The 24,720-nt window shown below is 38.4% G+C and overlaps 1 protein-coding gene across 3 annotated transcripts in view; it reads left to right on the top strand.

The window, feature by feature from the left end:
- Positions 1-24,720, top strand: part of abr (ABR activator of RhoGEF and GTPase) — a 148,779-nt gene that overhangs the window by 46,002 nt on the left and 78,057 nt on the right. Inside the window, exon 1 of one of the 3 annotated variants that reach the window (XM_070555757.1) lies at positions 5,718-5,821. The exons of the other annotated variants lie outside the window; for them this stretch is intronic. Within the exon in view, the coding sequence (XP_070411858.1) occupies positions 5,779-5,821 (43 nt within the window). The 5' untranslated portion in view covers positions 5,718-5,778. Of the gene's footprint in view, positions 1-5,717; positions 5,822-24,720 lie in introns of those variants that run through there. 3 annotated transcript variants of the gene reach the window in all.

Raw genomic sequence — 24,720 nt, 5'->3', positions numbered from 1 at the left:
AGATTTATTTCTAAACAAATGAAACAAAACTAACTTTAAACACTATGTGTATGATGAACTAAGGTGGAGTAAGACTGAGAATGGTTTGTGTGTGAATATGTTCAGAACCAGCAAATCCGGAGAAACGATTAGTTCTGATGGGAGTGAGATGGTGTTTCGTTCTAAGCTTGGTTGGAGATTATAACACACATGGAGACGCCATCTGTCAGTCTAAATACCCCAACGGAAGTCCCCGTTTAGATCCGGAATGTCGGGGGTCCAGCTTTAGACCCTCTTGGAACCGACACCTGTAGATATGCAGCGGTTGCCGACCCTTCCAGTCTTGAGTTACTCCCAGGTCACAACAGTTTATTGGCATCAGCGAGACCCTGAAGGGGGTTGTGATGGTTCAGCATTTATTCTGAAGGAACCGTTGCAGCAGGTGGTGCATGCAACAGATTGAATCCAGCTTGTCGTTAGGTTCTTTCGGCTTTAAGAGGAAAGTTACGAATTGGCCACTGCGATTTCTTCTCTAGAACGCTTGGAACTCAAGTTAAGATGACGTGGGGCATAGTTTTATAATTTGGATGTTTGATTTATGGTCGAATCAAAATTTTCCACAAAAGGGGATTTACCAAGCACCAACAAAACCACGCCTTGCGTCAGATCTGGAAGGTTCTGATTGGATCAGAAAAAGGAATGTGTCATGTGATTTTTAAGATTACGTGTGATCAGTCTAGTGTGTAGTTTAAAGTTATATTACTTATTATATACTATCATAGGATTATAATATCAAGTAATTAATATTGTCATTTCACAGATTGTTTGAACATTAGCTTTACATGATTATTTGGACTAACAAAGTTATTTCATTATTATTTAAAGAGAAGGGTTCTTCGTCATCTTTCTTCTTTCTTGTGCTGTCCGAGGAAGCAACAGTTTAGATAAGAGCACAGAGCATGAGTGGCCTTGGCCCATATCTTGTAGATTAGGCTTGTGTCAGAAACTTATGGTTTTACATGGGCAGAGCAAATAGAGCAGAGCCTTTAGACCAGAAATGGACAATTCATCACGCTACACATGTCTATTATGTACAGGTTGGCAATAATCCAGTTTAAATTATGTACAAAGATAGAAGCGTTTGTGAATTATATACTACAACGGCTTGCCGTACATCCTCCTCCAATGTGTGTGGAGCAGAGTTGTAGCAGTAATGTGACTCGTATCTGCAGCGGTTCTGATCCGTAGCGCTGCAGGATGCAGAATAAACCGGATGGTGGGGAATTTTCATCCGCTTGTAGAGTTTAGTCTTTCTTAGCTTTCTGCATGTAGCTGCACTTTCGATCCCAAACTTTGGACCTGTTCTGCCTTTGTGCCTTTGCTGGTTGCATTATTTTCCTCCACTGCATCCAGATGACCACACTGTGTGCCAGTAAAAAGCATTTTTCTTACACGTAACTTACTTTTGTTCAATAAAGTTCTGGGGACAATAGTAATTCAAAGATGTTGCACCAGTGCTACGTTTAAAAATAGACAGACACGCACAGACAGTTGTTTTCGTCGCACTGTACAGCCCTGCTCTGATATGGAAGAGCCTGGGGGAAAATAAGGACGCCAATAGCACCAACCATAGATATGTACCAACTAGCGAGAAAAGCTATTTTTGATCTTCTTTTTCTGCAGCGGTTTTAGCGCTTTTCGGTGCACCGCTGCTGATACAGTGCCCCTATAGTGGTGCAACACTGCAACTGCCGTTAAAATAACATCCATATAGCTGGGGGCAGAGTGAAATCAGGCTGGGGCGGCACTAAATTAGTTGGAGGCGGCTGCCACGCAAAGTTGAACACAGAAAAAACCTTGCATCGTCAACTATTTCATATTCAAAATATTTCGTATTGATGAAAGGCTGAACAAATTCAGAGAAATGATGAGCAATGCAGGATCACGTGTAATTTTATCAGTTTGCATGATAACAAAGAAAAAGAAAGATGGCAGCAGGTATCTAAAAGGTCAGTCTATTTTATGTTTTGTTTACTTTGGTCACGGAGGTCTCACAGGTTACAAGGTTATGTTTGTATTTTCTTGTTAAGGGACAGGAAATCTGCGTGTGTCTTTTATTTTGAAAGATGTTTAATGCTTTACACTGGTGCCTTGTTTTGTTTATTGTCTGACTTGATCTGAACTTCTGAGCTTGACACATTACCTGACTAATAAATGGTAAATAGTAGGGATGTGAATCTCAGAGCAACTCACGATTTGATTCGATTCCGATTCTCGGGTTGCCGATTCGATTCAGAATCGATTCTCGATTTAAATTGATTCACAATCAGTATTAACAAAGAGTGTCAGTTCCAGGATTAACTACTTTGTTGTGCAAGTTAGTTAAAGCTATGGGACATTTTTTATTTTACTTTAAAGTGGTCATACTAAAAAAAGCTAATTTACAAGGTAAAATAAAGTGATTCTAAAACTGTAAACAGATAGCCTGGCAAGCCAGACTAAATAAATGTATTATTTAGTCTGGCCATGCTCCATTGACGGCTCTCGGTTGTGGGGCGGGTTCTACCGTTGTCTTTCAAATGATCTCCGCATTCCACTGGATAATGAATGTGACATACTCTTGTTTCACTCTGTTGCATCATCCCACCCACCAGGCATATAGAGTGCCCTGATTGGCCCACAAAGCGGATAAAGCTCTGTGATTTGTTCACTGAGCAGATAGAGCATGATTGGCCCACCATTATGGACCAATCACAGCTCTTTATGTGTTTGAAACCCCTCTAGAGAGCTGTGATTGGCTAGCCAGAGTCCTGGTAGGAGCTGCTGAGGTTCCAATGGAGCATGCCTAGACCATTCTTTGCAAAGCAAGAATTTGGTCTGGTTCACTAGGCTAGTAAACAGAAGCAATCTTTTGACCAAAATGCAACATTTATTTTTGCTTACCTTGTAAAATATAACAAATCTTTAGTTACCTAACAGTAGCTTTGAAAGTAATAGTCAAATACTTTTTAAGTATGTGTGGAAACAAGTTTAACATTTGAGTCCTCAACCTGTTTCATCTAGTCAGTGTACTTTTCACACATTGTTAAAACCCTGATAAATTTCCTTGTGAAGCAAAATGTTCAATGTTTCTTCCCTACCTCTAGTAGTGTGGTTTTTGTAGCATTTTACATCTACGTCTTTACACATTAAAGCTCTTATGAGGAATCTACCGAACATGCTAGGCTTTGAATGCAGACACGGTCACGGAACACCCACCTCATCACTCCAAATGAGGAAGTCCATCTGAAAAGAGTCAAAAAAGTTTGACAGTCAGTCACAACTCTAACTTGATCCCTTGGTTCCATACATCCCTGCAGGGGTTCTCCTGCTGAAGTGAATTATAGATGAAGATGTTGGTTCGGCTCAGTTTGTTCTAGAACTCTTTTCCATGCAGCTAATAGTTGGTGCATTAGTAAGCCATTACATCCTGCTCATTGTACCTGGAGTAGAACCTGGAGTAGTGTGTCAAATGAAAGAATTCCATCGTACTGAAGTTTTGTTTGATCTTAGCAGTGTAAAAGGCTCGATAGGAAGGTTCAATGCTAAGTCAATTAATGTGGCATTGTCTGAAAAGTAGAATACATAACACCACTCGGTTTGCTTTTGATGAACATGCAGTAGTTAGAAAGGCTTTCCCTCAGTGGCTCTCTTATTTGCGTGCTAAAGCTGAATCAGTATTTGAACACTCAATCTAACCAACTGTTAAATCTTAATTTTGTGTACTGCTCAGTGTGGCGCATTGTGTAGAAATGAAGTAAAAATTATATCTGTGGTAAAATTTGGTTACTGCAACCACTTTAAACAGCTCTGGAGCTTTTTGCCGTTTGTCCTTAAATTACATTTGTTGGTGCTGCAGTATTAGCTCGTAAGAGACACACTCTGATGGTAAACAGTAGTCAGGAGGAAAACGGATAATCCCCACAGCCAGCTGGATATGAAATATGTTTTAGTTAGTGGTGCAACGGATCAAAAACCTCATGATTCGGATCATATGGTTTTCAGTCACGGATCGGATCATTTTTCGGATCAGCAAAAAGCAAAAAAAGAAAAAACAAATAGCTTTCCACTCCCTTTATTATGTAGCCATAAAAGCAGAAGTTACAGAGAGGTCCGATTGCTGATTAAATATTAGAATGGCTTGCCCTATTTACGCTCTCCTTTGCTGTCCAGCTTTCACTCATCTCCTCACCTTTCTGATGTGCTGTTTATTTTTCTTTCATCTTTAATAGATTTGTCCCTAACAATATTTACAGTCCCACCACGTTTATGTGATGTCCAAGGCATGCTTCACGCACCACCCCATCCCTCCTTTCACATCGATCGGAGTTATGTGTGTGCGGCGCTGCACCGCGCAATCAGACTGGAGGTGCATGCGCGTGTTTATTTTTGCCGTTTGTATCATCATTGTATTTTACAGAGGAGCCAAAATGCTCCCATACATGTGACCTAAACGATGCAGCTGGTTTTTCAAGCTCCTCTCTCCTCCTCCATCATGACCATCGCTGTGCGTTTCTCCTTTGGACTGAACAGGTAGCGCCTCCGTCCTCCACATGGCTGATCTGCGAACAGCGCGCATGCCGAACCATAGAGAGAGATTCGTAAGGGTCACGGATCCATGTTGCACCCCTAGTTTCAGTATAAACTTCCTTCCAAAGTGACTGAAACATTACTCTTTTGGGATTTTCTCACTGTAAAATTCTCACCAAATTCTTACATACTGCACCTTTAAGTCAGATATCTAAATTCAAGTTGATCAAACAAATCAATAAATTGACCAAGTATTAAATATTTTAAACTGGTAAATAAAAAAAGCTGGCCAGAGATGCGCCTGACTTTAAATCAGCTTCACTAAGGAGGTATATGTCAATCTAAAAAAAATGGTAAATATCGGCTCGATATATCGATATATAGCATCAAATGTGATTTTCAGATTAATCTAACTTTTTATAGCTTTGATGTCTTTGATAAGTTTGTGAAATATTTTGTAATGTAATGGTAACATTTTGATAGAAAATCTTTGGTTATTATTGAAGAAACAAAATAGAAAATACACATCTGAACAAAATTTAGTTTTGCGGAGGATCCTGTTATGTTTTAAACAGTTTAATGTTAGCTAAGCAAAAGGTGTGTCCGTAAAGTTGTGGTTTTTGAACCAAGTAAATTTACTTGCATAATATTTGATTATGATCTGATTTAACAAAAAAGTCAAATTTAACAAAGTGGTAGTGCTGAACTGCTTCAGATTTTTATTTTACTCATTAAAAGATGTAAAATCGTTGTCAGAAATCTTGTTTTCTTAGCGTTGTTCTGAGATCCTTTTGTTCTGGTTGATGTTAGAGGGTGTGTCATGTGTCCCAGAGTGTTTGTGTTCTGTGAGTCTGTGGGGACCTTCACCATATCCTGAGGGGCTACAGCTTTGTGTGTGTGCGCGTGTGTGTGTGTGCGTGTGCGTGTGTGTGCGTGCATGTGCATGCACTCACTACATTACTATGGACGGCAGTCATGCTTCAGGGCTATGGTAACCACCAACCTCGACGTCTTTTGCCATCTTTGCCCCGTTCATCTCAGCCAATCAGCTCCAATGGACTCCTCATCCTCAGCCAATGGGGCAGCTGGCTTGTTTACAGGCTCCCGGAAGGCAGGGACCATCATTAGACATTCAGGTTATTGTAGCGGAAGAGAGGAGGGGAGGGGGAAAAGAGGAGGCGGCGTGGGTGAGACAAGAAGGCAAGATGAGGCCATTATGAGCTGAGGCTGATGGATGCACTCGCGCAACAACCGGTCCACCAGCTACACTCAGGTGAGCTGAGCTAAATGTCCTGATTCATCTCATGTCTTGTTACATTTGCTCAAATCAGGTTCCTTAATTGTTGACTCAATTTAACCTGATTTGTTGTAGAGTATTTGAACTTAAAACCCGCTTTAACCTGGAGGTAGCTTTAAGTGTATTTTGCTTGTGTGTGTGTGTGTGTGTGTGTGTGTGTGTGTGTGTGTGTGTGTGTGTGTGTGTGTGTGTGTGTGTGTGTGTGTGTGTGTGTGTGTGTGTGTGTGTGTGTGTGTGTGTGTGTGTCATTAAAGATTAATTGCCCCATTGGGCTGTGGCCTTCTGGTCTCAATATGCTGCCTATTTGCTGGGGTTTAAGAATGCTGTTCATCCTGATTGGCTCTATGACGTTAGAGAAACTCTTAGTGGGAGACCAAAACAAAAGAGGCATCCATGCAGGCGGACGAGTTAATGAATCTTTTCAGAGGGGTTTAATTAGGACTCCGAGAACAGAATAAATGGATGGAAATTACATTTGTAAAATTATCCATCAGAACTAGTGGTAGTTTTGTTCTTATCTCTTTCAGTTATTAACACAGTTTACAGTCTGAAATTAGTAAGAGTGTGTATCGGTAGGAATCTGGTGATATGATATATATCACACAATATATCTCGATACGGTATATTGCAATATTAAAAGCCAGAAGATATTTTCTAATTTTTGGTCAGAATTCAATTAAAACTGATCTGATGTTTCCATGACACATTTTACCACGATATCTCATTGTTCCGTTATCATTAAGGTGGTATATACCGCCACCATCAACCGGTTGGAGGCTTAGTTAGACCACACAAAAGTAAAATACAGTCAAGTTTCTATCAAAAATTGACACATAGTTTTTAAATGTTGATTGAGTATTATAACATGAAATATCAAAACATTAAAGTGCATCAATATGTTCTTAAGTCCATTTTAATGAGTGTTTGTCCACATTGTTGGTGGTTTAAATCACTTTTACCTTTTACTTACAACATATCTAGATGGATGGATGGATAAGTGGATAGAAAGGTAGATAGATAGATGGATAGGTAGATAGGTAGATGGATAGGTAGATAGGTAGATGCATAAATAGATAGATGGGTAGGTAGATGGATAGATAGATGGATAAGTGGATAGATAGGTAGATGCATAAATAGATAGGTGGATAGATGGATGGATGGATGGATGGATGGATGGATGGATGGATGGATGGATGGATGGATGGATAGTGAAACAAAACTGATTCTTTGGAGCTCACTCTAATGGAGACAAAAATATCAATACAATCTTGTTTTGAAACAAGCCAGACAGCCTGAAAGTTTATCAGTCATCATCCTGCTATTGTCTCTTATCACACTCACTTCCACCTTTAATACACATCTCTTAAACTCCTGAACAAGGTCAGACTCATTAAGTATGTTCATGTACACAGAAATATTCTGGTGGTAAACAGATTAGGACCTTCTTATGACTAAAACAATATTTTATCAATTTAGCTTTAAATGGATATTTTAGCCCTTTTAAAGTGTGTTTCTGTGTAAACATTTACTATCTTACCTGTTTCAGTTGCTTTCTGAATTGCCCAGTTTCAGCAGAAATATTACAAAAGTAGCCATGATCCTACAAGAAGTGCTACAATAGTTGCTGCTGATATTTGCATCAGTAAATAACTAAACAATTCTATTTAAACAACAATAAAATACAAAATTCACATGGGTTTAAGGGGTTATAGAAAAACTAAGTATAGATTTGAGCTGCTTTAAAGAGTTCATTCCTTCCTTCATATGATGGCTAAATCATTGCTTACATTTTCATGGCATACATACACTGCCACTTCAATGCAAAGGCTTCTGTATCAAATTTTCTCATTAAATTTATTTTCTTTTAAAATAACCAGCTAGCAACAAATCAGGACTTATTTTTTACTTGTGTTCATAGTTTAGTTTTCATGACATGTATACTTTTGGAGTTATTCCAGGGAACAACAGTAGAAGCAGAAAGCGATGATTCCATAATTAAAATAACTGGTTTATTAATCTGTAGCTAATTATCATTTTGAGCAGGTTTAGCACGAATACAGTAGAAATAGCAGCAGGATTGATCGCAGAATGAACTGAGACATCGGCGAGTTTGGGTGTAGCGTGTGGTGAGACCCAAACGTGGAAGAACGAGCACTGGAGCACAGGCAGGCAGTTGATCTAGAAACACCTGTATGTATCTCGAAGGGAAACAAGATTGTAAAGGTGTTACAAAAAAGGTAAAGAGCTGACAGATGATCGAAGGTTTGGTGAGCGGTGAAGCTCGACGCTTTCGACGTGGATTCAAGACATTCATTTATTCTGTAAATGCATTAAAAATATGAGTAAACTTGAGCTTTATAGGTGCAGTGGTTGTTCTTAGAGAAAGCTGTTCAAGCAAGCTACGTTTTGAAATGAAAGTGCAGCAGGAAGAGAGGCTTTTCCAGGATTGTATTTTTCTGATGAAATTACTAATTTTTGATAGAACATAGGGCTGCACAATATATTGTAAATATATCGTTATCACGATATCAGCAGGCACAATATGCATATTGCAAAGAACAGATAAATATTGCAATGAATGGGCAGCTCAAATGTTTGCTCAACATAATGCATTCTGTCAGTCAAACAGAAGGAAGCATGATGTAATTTTTTTTAACAAATCAAATAGAACTCTTCACCCATTTGGCCAATTGGGTGGGTTGTCATAGGTTAGATGCCCACCCCCGAGGCGGACGGCACTTAATTTTGATGGTTAGCAAACACCTGAGTTAGCTTTGTTATGCTCTTTTTGCTGATTCTGCTTTTCCCGGGATCCACTGATTTTCTTTTAATGCTCATTTACCTTTTCCCTTCGCTCCCACATTTTGCTTTTCTCATTTTTTTCATTCCTTTGTTTTTGATAATTTTTGTTCCTGAGTTAAGTTTTTATTTATCGCAAGTAATAGCATCATTACAATATTAATCACTGTTATCGAATATCACAGTTTTTCTTAATATCGTGCAGCCCTAATACTGTATGTATATATATATATATATATATATATATATATATATATATATATAACTTATTGATTGCCATTGGTATGTGAAGAACATTTCACATAATATGGCAAAAAATGCTCCTGAAAAACATCTCACACTACACCTTTAAAATAGTCTGATTTACTTCTCAACATGGTTAAAAAGTATAAACCAGTTTTTGTTTCTATGAAAAGGTTTCATCAGTGTAGTCGTGTGCAATTGTTTTTATATTAGTTGATGCTCAACATGTAGCGGCAGGCTGTCGATTTTTGATTTAAATATAAGTGATTGTATTGAAATGTTTCAACAGAATATCGACTTAATCCTTCAAGTGTTTTTTTGCAGCTTTTGTTGCAGTTTGGCACTCATAATCTTTGATAGCAAACAAACATGGGCAAAAGATGTTCAGTGTTTTCCCCGTCTGGTGAAATTTAAAAATAGTTTTGCAAATTGTCAGATCAGCAGAAAAGTTGTTCTTTAAGGGTAAAATACATTTATGCAAGTTTTTAGCTAATTAAAAAGTTCATTTGGCCTTGTCATTTAAAGTCCAGAGACTTTTTCAGTCTTTTATTTCAACAACAGTAAAATTGTGATGCGTAGCATTTTGGTGGCTGTTTCTTCTCTTCTTTACATACTGTAAGTCAGACTCACTCCTCCCTGTTGGCATTATGTCCTTTGAATTGGCCCGTGGAGTCCAATAAAGAGTCTGCACAATCACTGGCCATTCTGCCTCCAAGGCTTTTGACAGCCGCTTGCATTTTAATGGCTTCAGTCGTCGTAGCAGTTTTGTTTTACTGCAACAATTTGATTCACTTTCCATTAGAAAATGCTCACAACCAAGTGTGCAGGGTTTTGCTGCACATTGAGGCGTAGATGCCCACACAGTCCAGTTCCAGAATGGTTTTACTTTGCTGAATGTGGGCGTGTTGGCAGTGAATAGCACTTCATAGGTGTGAGAGATTGTTTTATCCCCCAAAAAATGGAAATACAAAGTGGGAAGTGGGCTATCGACTTTGTTGGATTAGTGAAGGTTTTGTGTCTTTGTTGTTGGTTTATTAGGTGTGACCGCACTTGAACGTGACCACTTGTGTGCGCAGACGAGAACGGCTCCAGGCTCGCGGATGACTGCTTAAATCTATGGAAGCAGTGTGTTGTTTCCAGCTAGTCTGAGTCTGATTGATGCTAGCTAATTATGATGGATAGAAGCTGGCTGCCATGGTTACATTGGCTGGGTGTTGGGATTAGGGGCGGGGGGGGGGGGGGGGGGCAGACATTCACGCTCAGTGCTCTGAAATGGGGGGGGGGCTGGTCCTTATCTCTTACTGCTTTCAGGCGTATGGTACATGAAGATATGCAGCAGTGGTTGAACTGTCAGTCATTGACGCATCGAGGGAGAATGCTGCCTCTTTGCTGACAGGGAAAAGCTCACACATGTGTGCCTTGGAAGTGAAGTGGAAAGATAAGAATAGACCTGGATTTTCATAAGCTTCTCTTCATTAGAATCATGAAAATCATTTGTACTGGAATACAGATTAAACTATTATTAGTGTCATCTGGATGTTCTCTGCTTGCTAAGGTTTTAATTTTTTAATCCTATCAAAGTTGCACATGATTCCAGCAGCTTGTTGACCTTTAAGTGTTTCCTGAATTCAGTGGTCAAGCCGTCTAGAGAAGCCAACCTTTAAGCTTTGGTTTAGGTAAAGAGTAACTGAGGACACAATTTACTGTGGCAGTTTAACTAATGTAGCCTCTTTTACAAACTAATGCAAAGAATCTTCCTGCCTCAGTGTGAATTTTAGCCTCTTTTCAAGATTCTTTGTGTCAGCTTTGAGTTTCCTTCTGACCACATTGGTGTCCATTGTTCAGCAATAGCAATTTTGCCAACATTTTTTGCGAAGCCCTGCAAGGTTAAAAAAAATAATTCCTCTCAGCGTTTTTGACGCAGACTTGATTGATGAAAGCTCACATCCTTGTGGGACGTGGCTAACACAAATGGTGATTTATGAATAGCCAGGGGCAACTTAAAGGAGGTAAATCTGTGGAAATTTTGCACAAACGTTTTGTGAGAGAAGGTTGTGCAAAAACAAAGGAAGCGTGACGAATTGAAGTCGCTCTGCTAAACTGCTAAGAGAGGTAGTCACAGACTTAACAGAGTTGGTGAGTAGGTGTGATGTGGAGGATGTTGGTTCTGTGATGCCAGTGTAATCTGTTGTAAGTAAACACTGTGGTAATTGGCTTTGTCAGCCATTGACTCTTATTTATGTGTGTATCTTTGTGCTTTTGTGCTTTTGTGCATAATACATATTTGTCATCCAACGACTAGAGATTCCTAACCCCCATTTCACACTAGAAGCATCTGTGGCACGTGTCTGCATGCATTTTTTAAGTACTAAGGGGTTTTAAAGCATGTATTTATTTCATCATACAGATTAAGACCTCAATTCTACTCAAGGACAATAACCTTCAGTCTTTGAGGTGACCCCACAGTGAACCCAAAGCTCCATTGAAAAGTTTGAAACTAGTTACAAGTACATACACACCTTCTCAGTGGCTTAGTGGTGTGAGTGTTTACCCTGTGACTGGGAGATCGGGGTATATATCCCAGTCGAGTCATACCAAAGACTTATAAATGGGATCCAATGCCTCCCCGCTTGATTCTCAGCATTAAGGGTTTGATTGGGGGGTTAGATCACGAAATAGATCTCGAGTGCAGCCACTGCTGCAGCTCCCCATGCAGATGGGTCAAATGTGCAGATGTAATGTCACCAGAGTGTGGTGATGACTAATGGAACTTTAACTTGACTTTAGCTCGTATATTAAAATTAGAACTGTATTTTTCTCCCATAAAGTTTTCATGCAATTATTATGGTAAATAACCTGTAAGTGTATAGCGCCTTCTTAGGGTTCTACAACCCCTCAAGGTGCTTCACAACACAGTCAGTCATCCACCCATTCACAAACACTCACACGCTGGTAGGGACGAGCTCTGATGTAGCCACTGCTGCCCTGGGGCGCACTGACAGAGGCGAGGCCTGCCGAACACTGGCGCCACCGGTCCCTCCGACATGTTTATTATCATCACCCATCTATAGTAATCTGCGAATTACTGTTTTGTATGTACTGCAGTCATGTGAAATTCAAACTATCTGGATAATTTCAATATTCATTTAACATCTTCACTACAGATTTCTTCTTTTGTAGTTATAACTGGTGATAGACTGCTGAACAGCTATGCAGGCAACAGCTTCATGATAAAGTACAATTTGAAATGGGAAGATGTGGTGTCTTCAGGGTTTGCTAATAATTCTTCCATCAAAGTCCTGACCCAAATAGACGCTGGACATTCCCAGAAAACCTCACCAGGGTGGCGTCCAGGAGGTATCCTAACCAGATGCCCGAGCCACCTCAACTGCCTCCTCTTGATGTGGAGGAGCAGCGGATCTACTCCGAGCCCCTCTCAGATGACTGAGCTTCTCGTCCTAAGGGAGAGCCCAGCCACCCTGGGGAGAAAACTAATTTCGGCCACTTGTATCGGCGATCTCATTCTTTCGGTCACTACCCAAAGTTTGTGACCATAGCTGAGGGTTGCAACTAGGGTTGTCACGGTAACCGGTGTAGTGGTAAACCCCGGTAAAACAGTTGACAATAATAATCACCGTCTTGTTTTTAAAAAAAAATATTATCTCTGTGGATTACTGTGGCTGCGGTGTAGGCGCGGTGACCCTTACCAGCCACCGTATCATCTGCTGAAGTTGCCGGCGGCACATGCACACTTTGTTGTTTACAACCAAAACTTTCTTGAAGCTAAAGCTGAAATAATGGCCAAAGGAGGAGACGGCAGCGCTCAGGACATTTATTATCCCTCAAAGAAGACAAAGTGGGAAGTACGGGCATTTTTGGATATTTGAAGAATGCAGAGGGACAGTTGATAGAAGATGGCTATCCTGCTTGCAGCAAGTGCAGAAAAAGTGTCTGTGAAAGGTAGCAACGCTTCAAATCTCATGACACATCTGCGTGACCATCACCCACAACTCTACAGTCAACGCAAGGCAAGCTAACGTTAACGTTTTAGCTAAAATGCGTTATCCGAGGATTTGGGTTGAGGGAGAATGCAACGAGTTGCTATATGAAGCAGCCGCAGGGCCGCAACCTGCATATAAACCGTGTCGCGGACACTCCCATGTTGAAATGTCGCTATGCATTACGGGGCTCCCAGGGGCAGATAAGAGTTGGTCTCTCTCCGAGAATAATTATGAATTTAACAATGATTACTGCCTGATGACATTTTCCCAAATCTGCAAAGCTCACTGGAAGGACACAAACCGAGGACAATATTTTCCTGATATAGAGTTTATTACTCAAGTAAGGGTAAAAAAAAAAGTATCTGATTAGAAGGCTACTGAGTACTGAGGATCATGAATGAATGAATGAATGAATGAATGAATGAATGAATGAATGAATGAATGATCAATTTATTCAGTCAGTTATCTTAAGATAATGTACAATAACATGTCATACAATTAGATACAAATACCATTTCTCACTAACATATGCCTTGTTTTTATATGGTGTCTATTTGGTATATCATGACTGAATAGGTTTAGGCAGAAGCAATAGCTTATATAATTGCCTAACCTACTTACAAAACATTTTTTTAATTTCCCGCAATGAACCAACAACCCAAATAAAAGTAAAACACAAATCCATCCATCAACATCAAATTAATACTCTTCAGAAATGTTTTTACTGATAAGTTTTTTAAGAACTGAAAGAGAAGTTGCTAATTTTAATTCTATTTTAGCCTCATTCCAAAATTTTACTCCCATTACAGAGATACATCTCCTTTTCATGCCCTTTTTGGCTTTTTGTAGAACAAACATACATACACCTCTTAAATCATATTTACTTTCCCTCTTTGCAAAGAACATTAGTATATTTTTTGGCAGAGCTGTTAATTTTACTCTAAACATAAATTGCATTATTTTATAATAATATAGATCTTCTAATTTCATAATCTGTGATTTTAAAAACAACGGGTCAGTATGAGCATAATAATTGCTCTTGTTCATAACTCGAATAGATTTCTTTTGTATAGTTTTTATTTCATGTATATATGTTTTAAAAGTTGAACCCCATATTTCTATACAATATGCCATGTATGGTTGTATTAGTGAACAGTATATTAGACGTAAGGCCTTATGGTTTAGTATGTCCTTCAGCTTATATAATAGACCCAAAGATTTGGCAATTTTTCCTTTTATGTAATTTAAATGATGCTTCCAGGATAAGTTAGAGTCAATCACAACACCAAGAAATTTTATTTCAGACACTCTTTCAATTTCAGTATCTGAAATTGTTAATTTAAAGTCCCCATTTTTTACCTTCTTATTTCCAAAAATCATAAATTTAGTCTTTTTTATATTCAGTGATAGTTTATTTACATCAAACCAAGATTTGAGGATATTTAACTCTTTTTCGGCCTTCTTTAAAAGTTCTTTTATATCTTTACCTGAACAAACTAAAGTTGTATCATCTGCAAACATTATAAATTTGAAAAAATCTGCCACGTTACATATGTCATTTATATATAAAGTAAATAATATAGGACCTATTACTGAACCTTGTGGAACTCCACAACTTATTTCTCTAAATCCAGATTTTATATCTTTAATTTGTACATACTGTTGTCTGTCTTGTAAGTAACTCTCTATCCAGGACTTCGCTATTCCTCGTAGGCCATAATTTTCCATCTTTTTCAATAATCTTCTGTGGTCAATGGTGTCAAAAGCCTTCTTTAAATCAACAAATATGCTAATAGAGAGTTCTTCGCTTTCACTTGCTTGGGCTATTTCTTCTACCATCTGCATTATCGCATAGGTAGTGGTTCTGTTTTTTCTAAATCCATATTGACTGTCACTTAATAATTTATTTTTAGTAATATATACGTCTAGCTGGTTCACAAATAATTTCTCGAGTATTTTTGAAAATTGTGGAATAATTGCTATTGGCCTATAGTTTTCCATTAAATGCTTATTTCCAGTTTTAAATGTTGGGATCACTTTTGTTATCTTCATAGTTTTAGGAAAATGACCTTTATGTAGAGATAGGTTATATATATATGTCAATGGTCTCACAATAGAGAATATAACTTCTTTTATAATTCCCATATCAATTTCATTTATATCTGTGGATTTTTTGTTTTTAAATTTTCTTACTGTATTTACAACGTCATTCTCACTTATCTCATGTAGAAACATTGAGTTGATATTACTATTTATCAGATTATTAAATGTATCTGCATCAGGTGGCACTGCTATCTCATTTGCTAATGAGGGCCCGACGCTTACAAAAAATTTGTTAAATTCTTCCACTATATTTATTAGATCATTTACTTTATGATTTGAACTATTTAGAAAGTAGTTTGGCCATTCCAAAGTTGTCATCCTTTTTTGAATTATATTATTTAATATTTTCCACGTCCTACGAGTATCGTTTCTGTTTTTATCTAAAATTTCATCATAATATTGCTTCTTTCTGATCCTAATAGCTGTAGTTAATTTATTCTTATATTTTTTGTAATTGTCTTCATTTTCACTTGTCCTATGTTTGATGAATTTTTCATATAATACCATTTTCTTTTTACATGCCTTTAACAGACCTTCTGTCATCCACAGCTTTCTTTTATAATTTTTCTTTGTCTTATATTGTATAATAGGGCAATTTTTATTATATACCTCTAAGAATATTGACAGAAATGTATCATATGCTTGGTTTGTATCGTCTACATACACCTGATCCCAATTGTAATTCAAGAGTTCTGCTTTGAATGCCTCAATTCTTTCAGCTGTCTTCCATCTCACCAATATAGTGGAATCATCATCCTCCTTATGTAGGGGTCTAAAAATGTCCATATTTCAAATTGTAAAAACAGGAAGGTGGTCGCTAATATCATTTATTAGCAAACCACTTGTTGATTGACCATAAACATTTGTAAATATATTATCAATTAATGTGGCACTATCTTTAGTTATCCTACTTGGCCTATCAATCATAGGCCAGAGACCAAAATTAAACATCATATTCAAAAAATCTAAGGTTAACTTATGTTCCTCCCATTTGATCAAGTCAATATTAAAATCACCACAAACAAATACATGTTTCTTAGCACAAATCCTTTGCAATATATCAGCAGTATTTTGTATAAATGTTTCAACACAAGAACCTGGTGTTCTATACATGCAACTCAAAATAATTCTTTTCCTTTTGGTGAAACTGATTTCTATTATTATACTCTCCATAATGTCATCAATAACTGTACTATCAATTACTTTACAGTCAATATGCTTCTGTACATAGAAGGCAACACCCCCACCTTTCTTATTATTCCTATTTACGTTAAACATATTATAACCCTCCAATTCAAGGCATGAATCTGTTTCATTTGTTAGCCAAGTCTCACTAATTGCAATAATTTGAAACTTATATTTGAGTGAACTTAACAAATCTTTAATTTGAGTAAAATGTGTATGGAGACTTCTGCTGTTAAAATGTATGATAGAGAGTCCTTCTATTTTAAGTTTGCTTAACTCTTCTTCATAATAATATTCTGATTTCGAGTTGTTTAGATTGTAAAAATTTACCTCTGGATCAATATTATTTTCAAAACCAAATAATTTCTGGTCAGATATATTTGACCCTTTTAGGCTTAATTTTGTCTGCATTTCTTAATTTTCTGATTGTCATTTCCATTTTTAGATGTTTAACATCCAGTAAAACATGTTTTCCAGTAAAACATGATCTTCATAACACTGAAGCACTTGGGCTACCTGATCCTCCCTTGTGGTGTCCTCCTCAGGGGCTTCATCCTCACGTTGTAAATGTTTAGCTGTAGTTCTTAGATGACTTTGATGCCTTGTTTCCAGCCCAGTATTTTGTAGATCCATGTCTTTATAGACTTCTGTTCTTTGTTTCAGTCTTCCAGTCTTTTGATCCATGAGATTATTTTGTTGCATTGTCTCTATATTCATTTCCACCCACCAGAAAATGTGTGATATCCTTTTTCTGTCCAGCTCCATTTCCAAGCTAGCTGTTTCTTGATGATGGTAATATGGTATCCCCTTCTTCAGAACCAAAGTGTTATGAAAAAAATAATAATAATAAAAAAAAAAGGGTAGTGGAAACAACGAAAATGTAACCATATGTAACCATATGTTGTCCAGTTTTTAGCAAACAACATTGTAATCTTTTTAGGCTTTTGTTCTTTATCTTCTTCATCTGTACTGCTCCATCTCCTGGAGGCTTCTAACCATAACCACTTTTGCTTGTTCAGGTGATCCATTTAGCTTTACAAACACTCTTCCATTTCTCACCCATGTTGCTTGAATTTTCTTTTGTTTCATTAGTATCCGGCCAGTTCTGGCTATTTCAGCATTTTTTTTGGTCAAGTGTTCGTTTACATAAACACCAGAACCCTTTAGCTTTCTAGATTGACTCAATATATCAATCTTCTGCTTTCTGTTTACAAGCTGTACCACAATTGATGACTTGTTTCTGTTATCCTTTCTTGGAATAGTGTAGCAAGCTGAGATGTGCTCTTTATTTAGGTTAATCTTCTTGACACTGAAGAACTGAACAACCTGTTCCTCCAGTGTGTGTAGCTCTTCAGGTGGTGCCTCCTCACCTTCTTGATATCCCGCTGTAGCTCTTGCATAACTGCGATGCTTAGTTGCCAGCCCAGTGATGAGTATATCATTTGCTCGAGCATTTTGTTCCAAGTCATCAATTCTTTGTTCCATCCTCTCAATCTTCTGATCCTTCTGTTTGATTGAGGCCTTCAGTTCCTGTAGCTCCTCCATTAGGCCCATGAGGTTAGCCTGTTGTTTAGCAACCTTGCTAATTTCTCCAGACAAAAAGTTCAAGGATTTTTTAATTTCTTCCAGCTCTTCTGCCAATTTTTTGGCTGTAGCCATCTTTTGCCGAACTTGTTATTCGTCTTTTTAGACAGATTTCATTTCATTCTTGAAAATGACATCAAACAGACAAAAATTAAGAAGTTATGGGCAAATATTGGTATTTTAAAGACTTAAGGGGAAAAATGTAAACAAATAAACAACATAATTACAAAATAACAAATTTTAGGCAAAATTTAGACACAAACTGAAGACAATATTTTCCTGACATACAGGGTTTATTTAGTTGTCTGAAAATGTAACACGTTTTTAAAAAAATACCGCGATAATACCGAAAACCGTGATAATTTTGGTCACAATAACTGTGAGGTTAAATTTTCACACCGTGACAACCCTAGTTGCAACGTAGATCAACCGGTAAATTGAGAGCTTCGGCTCTCTTTTCACCACGACAGACCGGTACAACGCCTGGATCATTGTAGGCAGAGTACTGTGAAATACATGTTGTGTTCATCTTCTGTGCTAGTTGTGCCTCGTCTAGACCACCCTTTTCAGCTGCGGGTGGATGTGAGTGATGTTGATGTCGTTGCTGTATTGTTGTTGTGTGATGAGCATGGTGGTAGGCAGCTGGAATACTCTGTGGTTGAGATTGAAACCCTGGTTCTCGTTAGGCTCTGAGGCACTTTAAGGTGTTTGTGGTATCTGGTGCTTCTCTTGTGGTCAAACTGACCATAATCCCATGACCTTCCTGGACTCTCCGAATGATAAAAATAGCAGGTTGATGCACTAATTTCTGTTCTTGCAGCCCTTCTGCCTGGACATCCGAGGTTCTGACGACCATGTGGCCGATGTGCTGTTGAGGGCTCTCCTTGTCAGTAGGAGTCTGTCATGGCCACAGTTTTTGTTCATTGATTTTTTTTTCAGCAGGATTAATGATGCTTTGTATATGAATTAAGTTTTGTTTGATTCATTGACTTCTGGGAAAATAAAATTATGACCTCTAAAATAACTCAAACAGAAATGAGATTTAAAGTTCTTTTTAAAAATCAGATTTTTTAGCTGCTTTTTAAATTAAATGTCAATTAAATGCACTTTAAAAATGTAGTGTTTCAATCAAAATACTCCCCTCTGTTATAATAATTTATTCCAAACCAGAATCTGGAGTTAATGACTCAGAGAAGCTTTACTCGTGGTGCTGAACAAAGTATTGAGGGTTTTCTTTCTTGAGCTTCTGCTCTACGTTTGTGCAGCCACCATTAAGAAAATGCTTCAACACTTTCAAATTGTTTTTTTTTATTTTTTCTTAAATAAAATTCCAATTTAATGGTCCAATAATGGGCCAGATTGGAAGGTGTCACTGTGCAGCTAGACTCTATAAACATCTGTTAGTGTGTGAACTTGTGGCTAAATGCTCTATGTGGTTAAATGACACCTGTGTGTGTCTTTAGGAGTGTGGGTGTGTGTGTGACCATAAACAATAAAAAACTGTGAGCAGTTTGCAGACACACAACAATGGGATGTTGGAGGAACAAACGAGTAAACCCAACCTCTTCGGATCTCCACATCTCAGACATATTTGACTATAGTTGTGTAGTGTTGGGCTTTAAGAGTACACTTGTGTAGTTTAAAATGTATGATTTATACAAAAGTGAAATTAATCTTTGATCTCAATGTGAATGTTCAGAATTTTTTTAATAATTTTGGTCCGAGCTTCTTTATATTTGTTGCATTTCCAGCTTTGCGGGTGAAGTTTGTGTTGTTTAGCATTAGATTCTCTCATAACTCTTGTTGATGTTTCTGCTGTTGAAATACTTTATGTTCATGAGTGATGAGTGGAGCAGCGGCGTATGGGCCGCAAAGATTCATGAAGGCTTTTAATTTCCCAGGTGTCACCATCTAACTCAAGATCACAGGGCAGGGAGGTGTAAAACCAGAAATTTACAACACACACGCACACACACACACACACACACACACACACACACACACACACACATGCACACACACACACACACACACACACACACACACACACACACACACACAGCTGCACTGCCATGACTCCACAGTGCATTGTCTTTTTCTTTTCTTTTAATTTGATCTTTGGAGAATTCTCTCTTCTGCTTGAACTCGCATACATCATCTGAGAGCAGAGCCTTTGGACACAGAGGGACATCTTGTCATGCACAAATCACGGAGATGCTAAAAAGGGAGGCCAGAAGTCTGAAACTGCAGGAATGTATCTGTGTTTTTGTTTGTTCATTGCAGCCTTGCCCATGAAACAGTTTGTTGGCCTGTTCTTTGTTGCCCACACACTGATGGCAGTCTGCAGGGTAAGATATTATCCATATTCTCTTTTTTGAAAAATTGCTGAGCAAGGCAGGGGGATTAAATTCTCACACTGCAGCAGTAGTTTTTCCTTCTCCTGCCTTTAGGAGTCTGTTCTGCAGACAAACGCTCCAATAAATAGAAACCATTCAGGAAAAGATAAATATGAGTACTGAAAGTGTAGTACTGTTAAACAAAGCTGATCCGATCAGTCAGCTGATTAATAGAAAACATCTTGTTTTGTAAAATTTGTTCCATCATTGGGTTTGTCTCTTTACTTCAATAAAATAAAGTCCAGCATGTTTTTTTTCTAAATATCTTTTAAACATTTAATCATGTAAAGTTTGACCCTTTCTTTTTAATTTTGTCTGGAACAGGTCGCTCGTTTTAGTAGTAGAGGTTCAGAAATATTTTAATTAAATAATTTACTTGTCTGTTTTACAACTATATAACTAAAATGATTAAAAGTTAGTTTGTCTATAAAAAGCTCCACTCAAACACTGACTCATACTTTAAAAATAATTTTTTTAAACAAATTACATGCTTTGTCTGGGATTTATTCAAACATTTAATTTACTGTAAATCCTCCAATACAGGCCGGTATTCAATTAAAGGCCGGGTCTCCATTTTTGGCCGGTGTCGGAGTCGGCGGAGGTGAATAATGGCCGGTCTCCTATTGTGGCCGGGTGGAATGTGGTAACAAGCAAGTACGGAGGCGGTTGTGTCATTGTCTCACTTTTGATTTGCCAGTGATAGACCGCGAGGGTAACTTTAACTGTGCGGAGACGAAGAGGAGGCGAAAATTTGATATTAAGTTCAAAGAGAACGTGCGCTACAGAACACTAGGGAGCAATAGGGGTTGTATGCACTAGTCGACTTCACTATAGTGACTTTTTATGCCTGTCGTCGACTAGTCGCTGTCACGTGATAATGACCGGCAAGATGCAGCCCTCGGAAAAGACAGCAGCCTGCTGTCAGCAGGTGACAAGCTCCTGCGCTCGGGGGGACAATGCGCTGTGCCAGAGCGTTGGTACTGACATGCAATCGTTCATGTCGGTTCATTTCCTTTAATGTTTTCTGTCTTTTATTTGCGCCTGATGTGTTTTGCTGCTGTGGAGCGGGGCACATCACCTTGTCCTCCGACGCACTGATCACTGATGCGGCCGCCAAGCAGGGAGTACTCCGCTGTTTTTGCGGTCGGTAGATCTGCCTCCTGAGCACGGCCACAGTAACAATCAGGTGTTGCCAAATTATTTAACACGCGATCGTTCATGTCGGTTCATTTCCTTTGATGTTTTCTGTCTTTTATTTGTGCTTGATGTGTTTCGCTGCTGTGGAGCGGGACACACCTTGTCCTCCGATGCACTGATCACTGATGCGGCCGCCAAGCAGGGAGCACTCTGCTGTTTTTGCGGTCGGTAGATCTTTTAGAACTGCAGTTCAAAGGTAACTCATAAGGTGAATATATATGAAGCCAGGTAGCAGTTTCTCTTTAGGATTGAGAGGAGATGCAGGAAGATAATAAACAGACAGGACAGAAAAATAGTCATATAAAAACAAGTTATTTTTTGTACCTGGTGGTTGCAACAAACAGACACCATTGAAGGTAATCAGAAGTGAGGAACAGAAAATGAAATAATTTTTTTAATGTTTAGAGCAGCAGGAACACTGAGAGGCTGCAGGCGCATCAGTGAGTTTGCGACCGCTGCGCAGGGGGAGGGGGGAGAGGGCTGAAGCAGAAACTACCGTTGTTAAAAGAAATGTGTTTAACTTTAAAAATGTGGGCGCAATATTAATTGTCAAAAACTCCAGCGAACCATTAGTTCATTTTGCTCAAATAGAAATAGAGGTCTGCCTCCAATACTGGCCCCCCTTCCAATAAAGGCCTGGAGCTTGATGAGCTTGAGTCAAATACAGGCCCGGGCCTGTATTAGAGGATTTAGGGTATAATCTTAAATGTGAATGAAGTAAGAATGACATCATGTGGTCATATTTAGGTATTGCAGTCCTTGTATCAAAATAAACAAGTCCGCTGTGAGCAGCCGTTGCCCAATAAGCAGCAGCAGAAGATTCTAGATGACGAGTGAAGACGAGTCATACACTGTAAGTTTATAAGTAGATAAATACATTTCACTGTAATATTGAGTTGTTGGTCATTTTAAAAAGTTATATTTTTGATAATTTTAGAACCCATTGTTTACTTCTAATTCACTGTTAGCATTGTTAGCTCAATGCTAGCCTCTAGCCTTCTTTACCAGAGTAAAGCAAAAAGAGGCTGTTGCTTCTTAAGGAGATTGGGCCGCTCCTGTTTACTAGCTAATATTTTTTCCATAACGCTGCTGCTTTTTACCAATCAGTGTTGAATCCAACTGTATCTACAATTACATCATTGAAAATAAATTTAATAGAAATGCTGGTGCAGCAGTGTTTGTCAGTTCAGACTTGTCAACCTGTGAGCTCAAATATGATTGGCTCTGGAAACAGGAAGTATGGAGGTGAGACATATTGTAAACTTTTAGACCTTTTTAAAAGTAGAAATACCTGGCAACTCCCAAGCCAGTTGAAAAGCGAATCTGTTTCAGTGTAACCTTCCTTCCAACATGATTGAGCCATTAAACTGTTTTGTGGTTATTTCACTGTAAAACTCACTTATTGTACCTTTAAATTCATATCTAGAAAGAGTTTTGCCATTAAGCTTTGTCTTCCTAAAGAAATTAGCTGCAAATTGTTCTGTTTCTAGTTCTGACTTGTGTTTGCCGCTTTATGTGAGTGTTTTTGTGATCATTGTTAGTTTGGAGAGTGTGGATGAAGCACGTCTGAGCCGACAGCTGTTTAGTTCTCTGGAGCTATCGGGTTGTTTATGATTCAGGCTAGTCAGTTTTAAAAGTACTTTGTGTCCCTTTTCACAGATCACACATCCAGGTACCACAGCAGTTTGTCGGTGAGCAGGAAATGTTTGCATCATCCTGACCAATTGTCGCGGCAGCTTTTTCTTTAAAAACAAGATTGTTTATTGGGAGTGACAGGTGGATTTAGGTCCGTCCATCATGATGTGAATAGAGAGAGCTGTCAGGGGTCATTGCTCATTAAATGCATGGTTGGTTGGCTGGAGCATGCTGCAGATTCAACTGATTTACCCTGCAACAGTTGTGTTCTTATTTGCATATTTTCTCTTGCCAGAAAATCAAACCTTAAATGTGTGTTTTATCAACCTACCAGCTCTGAAGGAATCAAGCTAGTTCTGTTAGATCTTGAAGTGATCACGATTCACACACAGGAGGGGTGACGTCAGCCGAGAGGTCAGGTGTTGTGAGAAATTGTGTTCCCCTGACATATTCTGTCCCCCCGTGTCGGGAGATTGCACGTCGGGCTATTTTCACAACATTTGTGATAAACTTTTATGGGAAAATTATGTGATGTAATGTAATAATGTTATGCATGTGATTTTTTTTATCTATACATCGTCCTAAAAACAATTTTAAAAAAAGATACAGTAAAAACATTTTTGTTCACTCTTTTGCAGCAAGCTTATTTATCATTTTTGAAAGTTATGTAAAAGGATGTAATCTCACTCAGTTTAACCATCTTTTATTTGAGGTACTTTAGTCCTCAGACTATAAATTCTGTGAATTTGGAAATATTTGGTCTTGACTGCCTAAGGGAAACGGAACATTTCATGGGAACATAATTTCCCACAACACCCATTTCACGTGGATCATGTTGCGCTCGGTGTGAACAAACTGGCTGCCGCTACAATCTATGGAGCCATCACTGGCTGCTCTTAGCCACGGCTGGTGAAAGAAGGTTGGTGAGCCGGGGACATGCCGGTGTTCTGAGAAAACGTCCTACTTTGGCAAAACGTCCTACCCATAGGATAATTTTACAGTGTTTTACATGACACAAACCCTAACCCTAACCCTTACCCTAACCCAGGGGTGGGCAATTATTTTTTCCATGGGGCCACATGAGAAACAGAAAATATTGTGGAGGGCCAGGCCAAAAGGCTGAAGTCAATTATGCATAATATTAATGGTATTTCTTTATAAAAAGCCATTGTTTCTTCAAGCTGGTAAGAGTAGACTATATGTTATAAATGAGCAAAAAGGAAAAAGTGAGGTTGTCTTACAAAAATGTGATTTATTCAAATTTCCCAAGGCAATGGTAAACAAAGTGTGCACATTTGGTTTTTGTTAAACATTTGTGACTTATATTAGTTAACAGTTTCAGTCACATTCACTCCAAAACACATTCTGAGTTTCAAATATTGTTGGAAAGAGGTTCTTAGCATTCTACAGACACACAGTATTGTCTGTAAAATAAAATCACTGAACTGTGATCTTGAGAAAGAGGTTTAAAAAAAAGTGTCCCAGTTCACTGCTAGTTGCCTATATTTGTGGTCCAAACACCTTATTTTGTGTTTTTAAGCAATTTTTTTCTTATTCAGTGAGAGAAATCTAGTCTCTGCTGGGCTTTAACGAGTGCATCAAAGTCAGGTTGAATGTCTGAGGTGGAGATGCGAAGCACAGCTGACAAATGATCATCAGTGAGAGAAGATCTATACCTGGATTTTGTAAACTTCATCATTGAAAATGTTTGTTCACAAATGTAGGTAGAGCT

The sequence above is a fragment of the Nothobranchius furzeri genome, chromosome 10 (genome assembly GCF_043380555.1).
Source record: "Nothobranchius furzeri strain GRZ-AD chromosome 10, NfurGRZ-RIMD1, whole genome shotgun sequence".
Taxonomy (NCBI): Eukaryota; Metazoa; Chordata; class Actinopteri; order Cyprinodontiformes; family Nothobranchiidae; genus Nothobranchius; species Nothobranchius furzeri.
This window is presented reverse-complemented; position numbering and strand designations above follow the sequence as displayed.